Source organism: Octopus bimaculoides, chromosome 18 (genome assembly GCF_001194135.2).
Source record: "Octopus bimaculoides isolate UCB-OBI-ISO-001 chromosome 18, ASM119413v2, whole genome shotgun sequence".
Classification (NCBI taxonomy): Eukaryota; Metazoa; Mollusca; class Cephalopoda; order Octopoda; family Octopodidae; genus Octopus; species Octopus bimaculoides.
In genome coordinates this window covers 15631098-15644937 of record NC_068998.1, presented here as the reverse complement: position 1 = coordinate 15644937, position 13840 = coordinate 15631098, and the positions used below count along the sequence as shown (strand labels likewise).

General features: G+C 36.6%; 1 protein-coding gene across 1 annotated transcript; it reads right to left on the bottom strand.

Annotated features, from left to right (window-relative positions):
• Window positions 1-877: 877 nt before the first annotated feature.
• On the bottom strand, window positions 878-13341 carry LOC106881824 (ATP synthase subunit b, mitochondrial). Its single transcript, XM_014932338.2, has 8 exons — window positions 13190-13341; window positions 10754-10793; window positions 8065-8267; window positions 6899-7062; window positions 5840-5968; window positions 4942-5019; window positions 3849-3950; window positions 878-1103 (listed from the first exon to the last, which is right to left on the bottom strand). The coding sequence occupies exons 1-8, from the start codon at window positions 13215-13217 to the stop codon at window positions 1047-1049; spliced, it is 801 nt and encodes a 266-aa protein (XP_014787824.1). The 5' UTR covers window positions 13218-13341; the 3' UTR covers window positions 878-1046.
• Window positions 13342-13840: the final 499 nt, after the last annotated feature.

Sequence of the window (13840 nt, the reverse complement as noted above, 5' to 3'; positions counted from 1 at the left end):
TGGGTTAAGGAAGAAACTGTGGACCAAGAGGTCTCGTAGGTTGTGGGCTCGTTTGAAAGAGGGGAGCGGTCAGTTAGGGAAGATGTGGGAAGTGGAGGGGTCGGACTGGAGTCGCCGGAAGGCTCGGAGAATGGTGCGTTGGAGAGGTAGGGTGGTAGGTGAGGGGAAACGGGAGACAGAAGACGGTGGGGCAGGAGCGGGGGGAAGAAAGCAGATGGACGGTCCACGGAACGTGCTCTGGCAAGGGTGGTGTGGATAGTAGTGAGGGGATATCCACGTAGGATGAAGTGGCGAGCCATGAGTTGAGATTGAGTCTCAGAGTCATGGTCGTCACTACAGAGCCTTTATTCTTTAATATAAACCAGTTATAACATATAGGCCTACTCAGAGTACAAGTGTATGCATATGCCTTATGAGATATGTAGACCACAATCACTTAATTGAAGAGGAGTCAGAGTTGGAGGTGCCAATAGTACAGGAGTCAGAGTCAGTTTTTTGTTTGGACTCCACAACCCTGGCCATTACAAAATGGAAGTGTATGTATTTTTTAAATTGCTGTCATAACTGTACCAAGATATAAAATGATATGTGTTTTGAATGGCTGTCATGATTCTAACATGATGTTAACTATTTCTATCGACTCACTTGCCCACACAGCTCCACAACAACCACAACCTCCTTTACCACTTCACCCTTCACTACCATTAGTAAAATCCACTCAGTTGCATGAATTCACAACTGGCCTTAGTTCTGAGTAAGTTGATCCACCTTCCTCCCAACTTACTCATAAAATTTTTTTCATTAATCCAAAATATGAAAAAATAATTACAAATAAAGGAAACAACAAAAATAAAAACAAACAAATCAAGATTTTTTTTTTTGTATATTTATTATCATTACATCTCTAATTTCGTTTTTTGATAGAAAATCTTCCGTAGACAGACAAGTCAGGTGACCAGAGAATCTACTTAACCTAATCACCCCCACCCACCCCTATCACCAACAGCTGCAGCAACTTCGCTGGTAACATCCACTAATTGATAATTTTAAGCAGCAGCTAAAGTCTTCAGCTCTGCAATACATTTCTTGATGCTCTCTTTTTCCTAAAATAACAAAAAAGATAATCATAATAAATAAATATAAAATCAAGACGGAAACGAACACACACAATATGAATAGTCGCAGGCATATGAGATAAAGTAATATGCTGCGTCCAAGGGAGAGAACTCTTTCATACATGTTCATTTTTTTTTATATATATTTAATTCTGCGTATTTCTTATATGAATTTATGTACAGGTATCCACCAACACACCACCAGTGAACAAAAAAAATTAGTTTTTATTGTTATATTATTATTTGCTCATCATACATTATTAAATTTTACTCTAACTCTTATACAGAAGTGAGAGTGTGTAATTTTGGAATAAGTCTAAGAAAGTAATTTTTTTTTTTAATTTATAATTATATATTTAAAAATAAATTTTAAAAAACCATCTGGTACAAGGTCAGCAATTTTGACGAGAGAGGACAGTCAATTACATCAACCCCAGTACTTGACTGGTACTTTATTTTACTGACTCTCAAAGATGAAAGGCAAGCTCCATGGTTCAAACTGTACATTCTAATCTTGTTCTATTACATATATATTATCACCAACAATACAACAAAGTGCCATACAGTGGGACTGAACCCAACACCAAGTGGTTGGAAAGTAAACTTCTTAGCCACATTGCCACACCTGCACTTACACAGACATGCACACACACACACACACACACACATATAGGCGTGGCTGTGTGGTAAGAAGTTAGCTCCCCAACCACATGGTTCTGGGTTCAGTCCCATTACATGACACATTGGGCAAGTGCCCACTACAATAGCCTCAGGCCAACCAAAGCCTTGTGAGTAGATTTGGAAGCCGGAAACTGAAAGAAGTCCATCGTGTGTGTGTGTGTGTGTGTGTGTGTCTGTGTCTCTGCCACTTAACAACTGGTGATGGTTTATGTCCCCATAACTTAGTGGTTTGGCATAACAGACCAATAGAATAAGTACTGGGGGTCAGTGCTCCAGCATGGCCAGTCTAATGACTGAAATAAGTAAAACATAAAAGATATATGTACACACACACACGACAGGCCTCTACACAGTTTCTGGCTGCCAAAATTTACTCAGAAGGCATTGGTCAAGCTAAGAAGACACTTACCCAAAAAAACTTGTAATGCCACTAATTCAAAAACTACTTAGTTGTAAATTTCTTAACCACATAGCCATGCCCATACCTTTATTAATTTATCAGAATTCTTCCAAATTACTAAATCACTAAAAAGACAATCCCTCATCAAAATAATATCTGACACATTAAGGTGTTGTTCTGTATGTGATTATGCTTCAACAATTACAACTTTTGATTCACGGTGTCAAGGACAATAACTAATAATTCTTGCTGTAGATTTAAATCGAGTATTTCGCAATCATTCTTTACCTATGGACCCTTTTGATTCCTATTTCTACTCAAGTGGACTCTCCTGGACGTTCGATGTTTAAAAAATCTTATATTCTTATAATTAAACATTATTAGGAATTGTATAATAATAATTATTAAAATATTTTTGTGCATCGTTCTACGATTTCTTTTTCTTTTAAAAGAAAATGTAGCAGTATAACCAATTTATTGCAGATAAATTTTAACAAAATCATATATATGGACCTACAAGGGCTGAGAACCACTGTTAAATAGGAACAAAGTTATATGTGTATGAGTGAGTGAAGAATAAACGTTCTTAATCTCTTAAACAGCAGACAGCATCAACTGATGTTTCATTAGATAACAGCAGACAGTGTTACATGATGCTTCAAAAAACTCTACATGGATACGGTCATCACCAATCAACGCCAAAGTGTCAACTTCGTCGAATGCACCTAAACATAAGTGGCCCTTATTGATAGGAGACATCAAGCAGTAAATGAAAAACTTATACAACAATGAAATCTATTTTGCCTAACGTTTCATCACCATCAGACAAGGTAGATAATGATGATCGTGATGCTCCAGGTAGCTCATAAGAAAGTGCAACTAGCTTTGGATGGAAAAAGTGCAACAATTTTTCTCCAATCGTATATTTGTATAACAACAATGCAGGAAAACTCAAACAAATTTATGCTCACACCATAGTTCTTGTACTTATCTAAAGTGAAAATAAGTATAAAAATTACCCATAAGAAAAAGAAATATGCTTTGGTTTTGCCCGTTTGGCACAGATTCATATGACCCTTTCCTGCCATTTAAGGGTTAAGTACCATATTACTAGTATTAAGTTCAATTGTGCATATGTTAGACCCCTAATATACGAGATACATTCAAAAATTATCTGACTAATGTTACATGGGCAAAATCCTTTGGGTGGAATGTGGTACCACTCTTCCTACACGTGCATGAAAAAATTTTCACACCAGTGGGACCATTCAGTTCCCAGCTGTTATGCCTAGAGTACAGATGTGTAGTGTATGCTCATTGGATTTTCGTTTTCACCAAACACATAAAGCAGAGAAAACTTTTACACATGTGCAGGAGAGGATGGCATCACCTTCCACCAAACAGATTGTGCCCAAATGGCACTAGTTTTGATGAGGAAAAAAATAAAGATTGATACTTCTGGAACACACCTCATATTATTAAATGTGGTTACAAAAATTTTCCTTTCATAATTTGAGCTTCGCTCTGTGTATAAGGAGCACCTTGGTTTTTGCAGTTGAAATATTAAGTATAAAATGTGATACATACATGAACAAATATGGTCATTTGAGTTAAGTGGTAAATAAGACAAGACAGCTAGATAGACAACATACCTGTTGAGGGGTTATGCTCTTCACTACACTGCTAACAATCCAGTTCACCATGTGTTCTTGTTCAAACTTGCGCTTAGTATTCTCAACAGCTACATGATAATCCTGAAAAAACAAAATAAAATAAATAATAGATGCAGGCATGGCTGTGTGGTCAGAAACTTGCTTCTTAACTACATGGTTCGAGGACATGTTGGGCAAGTGTCTTTTACAACATAGTCTTGGGCCAATCAATGTTTTGTGAGTGGATTTGGTAGACAGAAACTGGAAGAAGTTCATTGTGTGTGTGTGTGTGTGTCCTACCACTGCTTGACAAATGGTGTTGGTTTGTCTGTGCATGTGTGTGTGTGTGTGTGTGTGTGTGTGAGTGTGAGTGTGTGTCCTACCACTGCTTGACAAATGGTGTTGGTTTGTCTGTGCATGTGTGTGAGAGAGAGAGAGAGAGAGAGAGAGAGAGAGAGAGAGAGAGAGAGAGAGAGAGAGAGAGAGAGAGAGAAAGAGAAAGAGAGTGAGATAAAAGGAGAGAGAGAGAGAGTGAGAAAGAGAGTGAGATAAAAGGAGGGTGTGTGAGGAATGCACAAAGCTAGAAATTTTGGGGAGAAGATTACATTACCACAGTACACTACTAGTAGTAGTAGTAGTAGTAGTAGTAGTAGTAGAAGTAGTAAACTATTATAATTTTGCGCAGATATCAGAAATCATGAATAAGGTGTATATGTCTGTGTGTGTAAGTGTATGTGCGCATGTATGTTCCCGTGTGCATGTGTATATAACTGTATGTGTGTACATCTGCATATGAGCATGTGTTTGTCGTGTGTATGTATATATGTGTGCTGTGTGCCTGCATGAGTGTATGTGTCCATATGCATGTGCTTGTATATGTCTGCAAATGTGTGTGCGAGTATGTCCATGTGTGTGTGTGTGTGTGTCTGAGTGTGTATAAGAGGGAGAGAGACTTATGTATCCATGTTTGAGCATGGATACATGATATATTACAATTATGCAACATATGAGTGTGTTTTACTTTGTGTGTGCACACATACAAGCATATGTATGGAAATGGAAATGTATGCCTGTAGAGTAATTTCTACATTACCAATCGACTCTTCACATCTGTGTAGACTTTGTTTAGTCTTTGGCGATAAGCTGATTCAAGCTGAAGACCAACATTTTCCTGTAGACACAAAGAAGAAAATGTTAACAAAACATGTCACCAATTTTGAAGAAATTTAAAAAAACAAAAAGGCAGGGTGGAATAAATATTTAAGAAATAATATCAGATCTCTGATAAGATAGGTATATAGAAGGAATTATTAAATTAACTGGCCTTTGCTGTGTTTAGATAAAGATTATATAAAAAGGATTATTTGTGGCTTTATGTGTACTTCAAGGTCCACAGTTCCAAAAATTATTAGTTCACATTATCTTGAAGGTTTATAAGAGAAGACCCGCCCACCATAACAGAATTGAGATCCTAAAACCAATGTGCCATAAAAGGCATTGGTGTGGGTGCTGGTGGGAGGTAAAAAAAACACTGGTGCCACTGGTGATGGTGCCATGTAAAAAACACCCAGTACACTCTGAAAAGTGGTTGGTGTTAGAAAGGGCATCCAGCAATAGAAACCATGCCAGAACAGACAACGAAACCTGGTGCAGCCTCTTGTCCAGCCATCCAACCCATGCCAGCATGGAAAATGGATATTAAGTGTTGATAACAAAGATGATAGGACATCAACAATATATATATATATATTTTTTTTTTTGAGAGTGAGACAGACAGAGAAAACAAAGAGAGAGGGACAATGAGAAATAGTGTTTATGTTTATCTGCTCATGCATTAGACAGATAGATAACGGGGTGTGAAGTAAAAGTTAGAAGTGCATGCTTAGCAAGTAGCTTCCAATGGATATGAGACATGGAAGAATTTACAACTCTTAATGGAAGCAACAGAACAAAGAGTCAAAATGTTAAGATTCTTGCCGAAGAATTCATACCTTTTTAGCTTCAAACAAATGTTTCTGTCCTTCAAGACTCCAGATGGCATCATTACACTCTTTTATTTCATTATGGAAGGTCTCTTTAGCTTTCGCTATTGGTTTGGTGTAGGTCTCCTCATAGATTCTCTGCAATACAACGGAAATAGCAGCAATAGTTCAGATCATTTATTAAAATCATTTGACACTCAGGGGCTCAGTTTTGATACAATGGTGAAGGGGTATAAAATTGAATCTTCTCTAAGTTTGGAGTTTTGCAATAAATTTAATAAGTATCCTTGGAGATCTCTGTGGAACAACTAACACACAGTTTGACAACGCAAAAACCTAATTTTTAGTACATCATTTGCATGACAAAATACCTATTTTCCTTGGAGAATTATATATCATTTGAAAGTTCTGGATGTGAACTTTGTTCTTATATAGTTTTATTCGAAATCTGACACTTACCCTAGATGTCAGGGTCCCTTAAACACTTGGTATTTCCATCCATTCACAAAACTTATCCTGTATTTTGTTGTTTTTTTTTTCTTTTTGACTAGTGAATGGCAGCCCTCAATCTAGTTCAATGTGCTTGAGTGCTATAACTTAAGTTCTGTTAATACTCATAATCAAAAGCACAACATTTGACAGCGTAATCCAAATGCTAAAGGATTAAGGCAGACAAATAATATGATTCTGCACCATACACACACACACATATATATTATATACGAATATTTTCTCTACAACAGTAAATGAGTATTAGATATAACTGAACACTCATCATGGAACTTTCATACAAAATAACAGAATGTAATAGCTGTCAGCAAGTTTGCCATATTCCCAGCATACTTGCTCCGTAGATCATCAAAATATTTATGCTCACAGTCTATTCTACTTTATTTAACTCTAGTCACAAGAGTGGGTTAAGTGAGTGCAAACTATCACTATGCCCTTGCCTCATCCAACCAAAAGACTAAAAACTAAGTGAGAAATAAAGTTATGTCCATATTCTCATGAGACAAAGAGACAGAAGTCAGTGTAGACTATTCAACATTGACAAGTTGTTAACTTTACCTGTTGCTTGCCTTCTAAAAACTTCGCCATACCAGGACCAACTTTGTAAATGAGGAAGAGGAAAGCGCCAGTAAATCCTATTACATCAGCAAAACCGTGGTCTATAACCCAAATTTCCTTGGACAATGCAGTGGCCAACAAACCAGTCCCAAGGACATATGGACCTGGAATAGAACAATGAAGAAATAAGATAGAGTTTAAGGTTTCACTTAGTGTGTCAGGAAAAGAGAAAGAAGAGAAGGAAGTTTAGCCAGAATACTTCATATGGAGTTTCAATAGAAGAGGCAGTAACTTTAAACAGACAGAGGAATAAAGGTGGGAGGAAAAGAGAGAAAGATGAAGGAAGAGAGAAAGGAGGTGCAGGAAGAGGGGGGAGAGAGAGAAATGATGAGAGAAGACAATTCTTTTATTTTTCCACTTGTTTCTGCCATGAGACTGCAGCCATGCTGGGACAACATCTTGAAGAATTTTAACTGAATGCATCGACCCAAGTACTTATTTTTAAGTCTGGTTCTTATCCTGTCAGCCACTTTTTGCTGAACCACTTAGTTATGGGGACAGAAACACACCAACACTAGTTGTCAAGTGATGGGGGGGGGGGCAAACACAAAGCCACACACATTTGTGCACATGTGCATCTTTCATCACTCTCTCATGAACTGAGTGTGTGAGTGGGTGAGTGTGTGTGCATGTCAGTGCACATGTGCGTGCGCAGATGGGGTTGTTTGGTTAAGAAGCTTGCTTCTCAACCATGTAGTCTTGGGTCCCACTATGCAGCACCTTGAGCAAAAGTCTACTACTATAACCCTGGACTGACCACGCCTTATGAGTGGATTTGGATGATGGATCCAATATGTTCAGATAGGCTCCCAAAACAGTTCCCATAAACCCAATCTCATTCACAAGCCTGGGGTTAGCCTGAGGCTATCATAAAAAAATGGAAGAACATCTGCCCAAGATGTCATGCAGTGAGATTGAACTGAATATCTCATAACTGTGAAGCAAACTTCTTGACTGTTTAGCCACGCTGGCCTGAAATACCAGCTTTGAGGTAAAGGGGTACAAAACAAAATCAAAGATCAAAGACAACAACAGGCAGTAGAATGAAACAAAGAAACATCAGCAGATGTACACATAAACACATGATGCACTCACGCAGTACTAACCTGTGAAACCAGTTTTCGGATAAAGGAAATCAAACCATGAACCTGGAACAAAGCCAAATTTGACAGCCTTCGGTTGGTCCAACATGGCTGGATGAGGAAAATTCTTGAGATCTCTCCCGGGGCCAAAATATCTTTCATTGGCTGTCTCCCAGCTTTTCACCTGTTCAACAACAGATGAAGACTGTCTGGCGGGAACTGAAATGCTGAAAAATAATTAAATGAATAAATAAGTAAAATTCCTTTCTACTGGAGGTAAAAGGCCTGAAATGTTGTGGGAGGGGGGGTGCTAATCAACTTCATTAATCCCCAGGATGAGTTGTTACTTATTTAATTGAATCTGAAAGGATAAATAGCAAAACTGACCTCCTCCTCCTCCTAAGAAGAAAAAGAAGAAGAAGAAATTTGGGAGGGGGGGGGGAGTTAGTTGTTTACATTGACCCTAGTGTTTGACTGGTACTTAATTTATCAATCATGAAAAAATGAAAGGCAAAGTCAACCTTGGCAGGATTTGAACTCAATGTAAAGTCGGATGAAATGTTAAGAATTTTGTCCAGTGTGCTAACAATTCTGCTAGTTCACTGCCTTAAAAATAATAGCTGTACCATACAGTGGCTCTCATGGCTTCTGATCTTAATTGATTGGAAGTGTTATCATGTTCATTGTTTTGTCTTGGTATAAAAGATGGACTACAGCAAATATTCTGCTCAATACCACAGATTTGCTTGTCAGTTGTTTGACCTTAACCAGTTGAGCATGCCCCTTGGTGGCTGATGATATGTGCATCTCTGATCACGAGCAGAAGTAGTGGAGGAGCATCATAGCCATGTGTTGAGAGGAATTCTCTGGGGTTTGGATAATTCACTTATGGAAACATGGGTGTTTCGTTCATAAACAACCTTTATTCAGGGACCTTTTGAACAGGATGGGCTACTCAACCTGAAGAGAATTCTAACTGGGCCCCACCTGCAAGGTCATGCGCAGTTTATCTTGATAAGAGATCACCATGTCGCGCACATAAGGTTGTGATGCATGTACCTGGTGTATCCTTATCAGACGGGAAGTCAAGATGGGTAAACTAAGCTTCATATTATTTGTACTCCAGTGTCACTTTCATGGCATGCACTGCTCTCTCACTCAATAATAATAATTACTGTTTAAAATTTTGGCACAAGTCCAGGAATTTGGTGGGAGGGGTAAAACAATTACATCACTCCCAGTGCTCAACTGGTACTTATTTTCTCGACCCCGAAAGGATGAATGGCAAAGTTATAGGTGCAGGAGTGGCTGTGTGGTAAGTAACTTGCTTACCAGCCACATGGTCCCGGGTTTAGTCCCACTGCGTGGCACTTTGGGCAAGTGTCTACTACAGCCTTGGGCCGAAACTGGAAGAAGCCCGTCGTATATGTGTATATATATATATACATATATATATATATATATATATACATATGTGAGTAAAAATAAATACAAAAAAAGGGGTTTTGTATGATTGTGTATAGAGGAATATATTATTTTGTTTAAAAGAGTTCCAACTCTGTCTGTTTTTTATGTTTTATTTATATTCTTGTAAAATTAATGTGGGATATAGAATATGGAATATACAATATATAATATAAAAATGGATGGTACAATAAAATAAAGTATTGAATGTCTTATTGAATATATGGAATATGTCTTATTGAATAGATGAAATATTGAGTGTTCAATATAAAGGATTAAATATATAAAGGCGAATACGTATTTTCTATACCTTGTGGTATTTCATCATGGCCGGTATGACAGACTTTAACATATATGTATGTATGTGTGTGTGTGTCTGTTTGTCCCCCCAGCATTGCTTGATAACCAATGCTGGTATGTTTTTGTCCCCATAACTTAGTGGTTCGGCAAAAGACACCGATAGAATAAGTACTAGGCTTACAAAGAATAAGCTCTGGGGTCGATTTGTTCGACTATAAAGGTGGTGCTCCAGCATGGCCACAGTCAAATGACTGAAACAAGTAAAAGAGTATTATATTGATTTCAAATTTTGGCACAAGGCCAGCAATTTTTGGGGGAGGGGCAACTGGAACTTACTTCATCAACCTGAAAAGGAAGAAAGTCAAAGTCAACCTTGGCTGAGTTTGAACTCAGGACAGAAAGACAGACGAAATGTCACTAAACATTTTGCCTGGCATGCTAATGATTCTGCCAGCTCACTACCTAAGAAAACGAAATTATTATATTAACTTTTATTTTATTTAGTAATCACATAATATATTAACTTTTTCATTATACAGGGTGTCCACAAAGTCTGGATACATGGGGATTAACATACTTTAAGAAATTATTTATTTCTTATATCTAATTGTTTATGTTACGATTTTATTTACTCCATGTACCCACATGGGGACTAACACATACTTTCAGAAATTATCATTTCTTATATTTAATTGTTTATGTCATGATTATATTTACTCCATGTACCCAGACTTTGTGGACACCCTGTACATCTCAGACCTGACTTACTATTATGCTACAATTGTCGATTCTAATATTGTTCCTAACATTGAAATAGGTGCCTATATCAACCAGATTGAGTGAGATATCTTACTTTAGACAAAGTAGTAGACTAAAATTCTTGATAAGCTAAAAGTCAATATGTAAGTGACAGACTATATAAAGAGTTTGTGTATTGAACATTACTTACTGTTTTCCATTCAGCTGCTTCAACACACAGCCAAAATGGCCTGCAAAAGATAGAAATAACATTTATAGAAACTCAACTGTAATGTTTGTTGAATGCCTTGCCTGCCAACAAGTGCTAGAAACTACTTCATTTCTAAACAGTTGCTGACTCTACAAGATACAAGTACTATTTGTATATACAGATACAGGTTAGTCTGGCTATTATACATATACACACACACACATTAGAAAAAAAAAAGACTATGTGACTAAACAGGTCAGTATTCACTCACAGTGAAAGCCTCTATATGGTCAGTTAACTTGCTAAACTTAGAAGACAAACCTCCATTGAAATCACTTTTCATTACTTCAGAAAAGGGCCAAAGCTTGTGCCTGTAGTAGAAAGAATTGTTTGAGAAAAGGGTACTTTGAATGTGATTCTGAGTTACCTGCACATAGGCAAAATGGTGGAGGTCAAATTTGGAATGTCTTTGATCAAAGATCTGCTAAATCAGGATAAAACAACAAGCTCACTGACTCTATTCTAAAATGGTCATCCTGGCATGAGGAACAACTCTAAGAGATGAGTATAGTGAATTGAATCACCGAGTTCGATTTAGCCTTATATCAGCAGTCCAGGATTCATTAAATACGTTTTAGCCTCCAATGTACCGGTGTAAAATCTTATCGACCATATATATATATAGTACACTTCGGATAATGTGACCTGTCTTTGATGTAACAATGATAAAGTGGTCGTGGCTGGAACGCTTACGACCATTGGCGATCCTCCATTTGTGTATTAAAAGTGAAGGGTCACAGAAAGTAAAAACTCTTGCTGCCAACCGTTTCACTTCACGTCACCTAATGTCCTTGAGAAAATAATAAAGGCATGACCATCACATAAACTCATTGCTGGTGTTGATAAATTAAAGGTTTTAAGCATATGTAGGAAGATATAGTTCAATAAAATAAAGAGGTGCATAAATATCATGAACGTTGCTAGACTGAGCTACAATTGCCAATTTAAGCTACATTTCAGTGTTGCACGCTATTTTTTTTTTTCTAATTTAATTTGGACTATTTGCTACTTATAATTTTTCATTTTTAAAAGGCAAAAATCCAATTGAATATCATATTAAATTATCATTTGAACCGACCTACAAGCAATCATTGTACGTGCGTACGTATGTATGTATGTACGTATGCATGCATGTATGTATGTAAATATGTAATTAACAAGTGCAAAATATAATTTTGGGGCTGCTTTCTGACACAAACCGTAATATTTCATGAATTTAATGCGATAACCCTTCATATCATTAAACGCACACTCTGAAATGAATTGTCTAATGTGACCTGTAGATTAAAACAGTAGAGGTGAGGGGAGTTTCTTTACCCTCATCCTCTCTCTCATACACATTCGTTAGCAATAAGTAGGACGTAACTTCGAAGGTGATGAGCGGATGGAACAGAAAGTTCATTCTAGCATAAAGAAAGCCGACACAGAAATAAAAATACAAAATAACTCTACACACAGGAATTTTTTAAATTTTTTTTTTTTGATCTATCAATATAAACAATTTTTATAAAAATATACATCGGTATGAAACCTCAGCTTCAATGAAAATTGACGGATGAAAATCCCGTCCTGCATATTAAATTATTTTTACTATCAGAATAACAATGTCCTGAACGTAGAGTTCAAACGTATTAAGAGAACTGTGGTTGACATTGAAGAGGATAAAGGAACACAAATCACAGAATGAAAAAGTCCATACGTGTAACTTTTGATTACAACAAAACATACTATGAGGTCCATATCAACAAGGGTATTCTGATAAAATAACTAATTATAAACATAGGCATTCTTTCAGCTTTACATATGTATGACACACGTCATGTATGTGCGTGCGTGTGTGTGTGTGTGTGTGTGTGTGGATATGCATACGGTGCGTTTATATATTTCAGTGCACTTTAAATGTGCAAAAGAGGAAAGACAGCATCTAAGGGCATTTTTTTAAAAACCCGTCTTACATAACTGCTAGACTATAGTGTTATGATAGAAGGTGATTGCTCTATTCATTTTGAGACATGTAGAAGGGTATCAGAAATCACAAAATAAAACGGTCTGTGTGAAAATTTTTAGTAAATCAAACTAGTTACAAAAGCAAGCAAACAAGGACATTCTGATATAATGGCTGGTAGAATAAATATATATATATATAATACTAAATACGATATAACATTGAGATGTATAAATAACTATACAGTATAATATATATTGGTGCACATGAGGGAGGACGAGCAAAGAGAAATTAGCTGTCAAGGTCAATAACGTTACTTAAGAACAACTGATGTCTTTCTCACCAGGTTTATATCGCAAATCTTATACAGTAGAACCATTTGATAAATTAAAGTTAGATGCATGTACGAGTCATTGTGTTCACATACTCACCAGATCTTAAAGTCCTTACTGCCAGCATAACCGGGGTCGAATATTTTGCCAATCTCGTCTCGTAAGGAAATGGATGGTCCAGACAGATTTATTACTTTTGATAGTTTCGTAGTATCTCATCGGTTTAAACAATATATATATCTGTAAATATTAACGCCAGTAACCTGTAATAATTACAAAACTAGTTGAGTCATAAATTTTTATGATCTCTATTGGAAAATTGAATTGTTATCTTTAAATTTAATTTCTACTAAAACAAGTAAAAGATTAAGATAGTTATTCGGTTATTATTTTCGTACAAATCGATTGACGCTTGTTATTAAGGGAGATAATTCAGAATAAACTTTATGCGAAGGTTGTGGTGGGTGTTTAATTTTAGACTAGTACTAAGTTTTAGATTTTAGATTTTAAAAAGTATATATCTAATCCTAATTAAGGATTTTATCTTTTTATTTAAACTTAAGAACTCAGATCTATGTTGCAAGCAATAAGAGATTGCTTGACTTTCATGCTTTTCCCAAGAGTCAAGGAATGCGAATTGAAGTGTTTCCAAATTGTCCGTATTGCGAATATTGGTTTCAAATTTTAGCACATGGTCAACGTGTTTTAGGGTGCTGCTGAGTCGATTAAATCGATCCCAGTGTTTAACTG

Bases quoted from the DNA above. Each gene is read 5' to 3' on its own strand.
- LOC106881824 (XM_014932338.2), bottom strand. From the start codon at position 13,217: ATGCTGGCAGTAAGGACTTTAAGATCTG. The intron at 8,268-10,753 runs GTAAGTAATGTT...ATTATTTTTCAG, and splicing joins AAGCAGCTGAATGGAAAACA to CATTTCAGTTCCCGCCAGAC. The intron at 7,063-8,064 runs GTTAGTACTGCG...GTTCTATTCCAG, and splicing joins TCCGAAAACTGGTTTCACAG to GTCCATATGTCCTTGGGACT.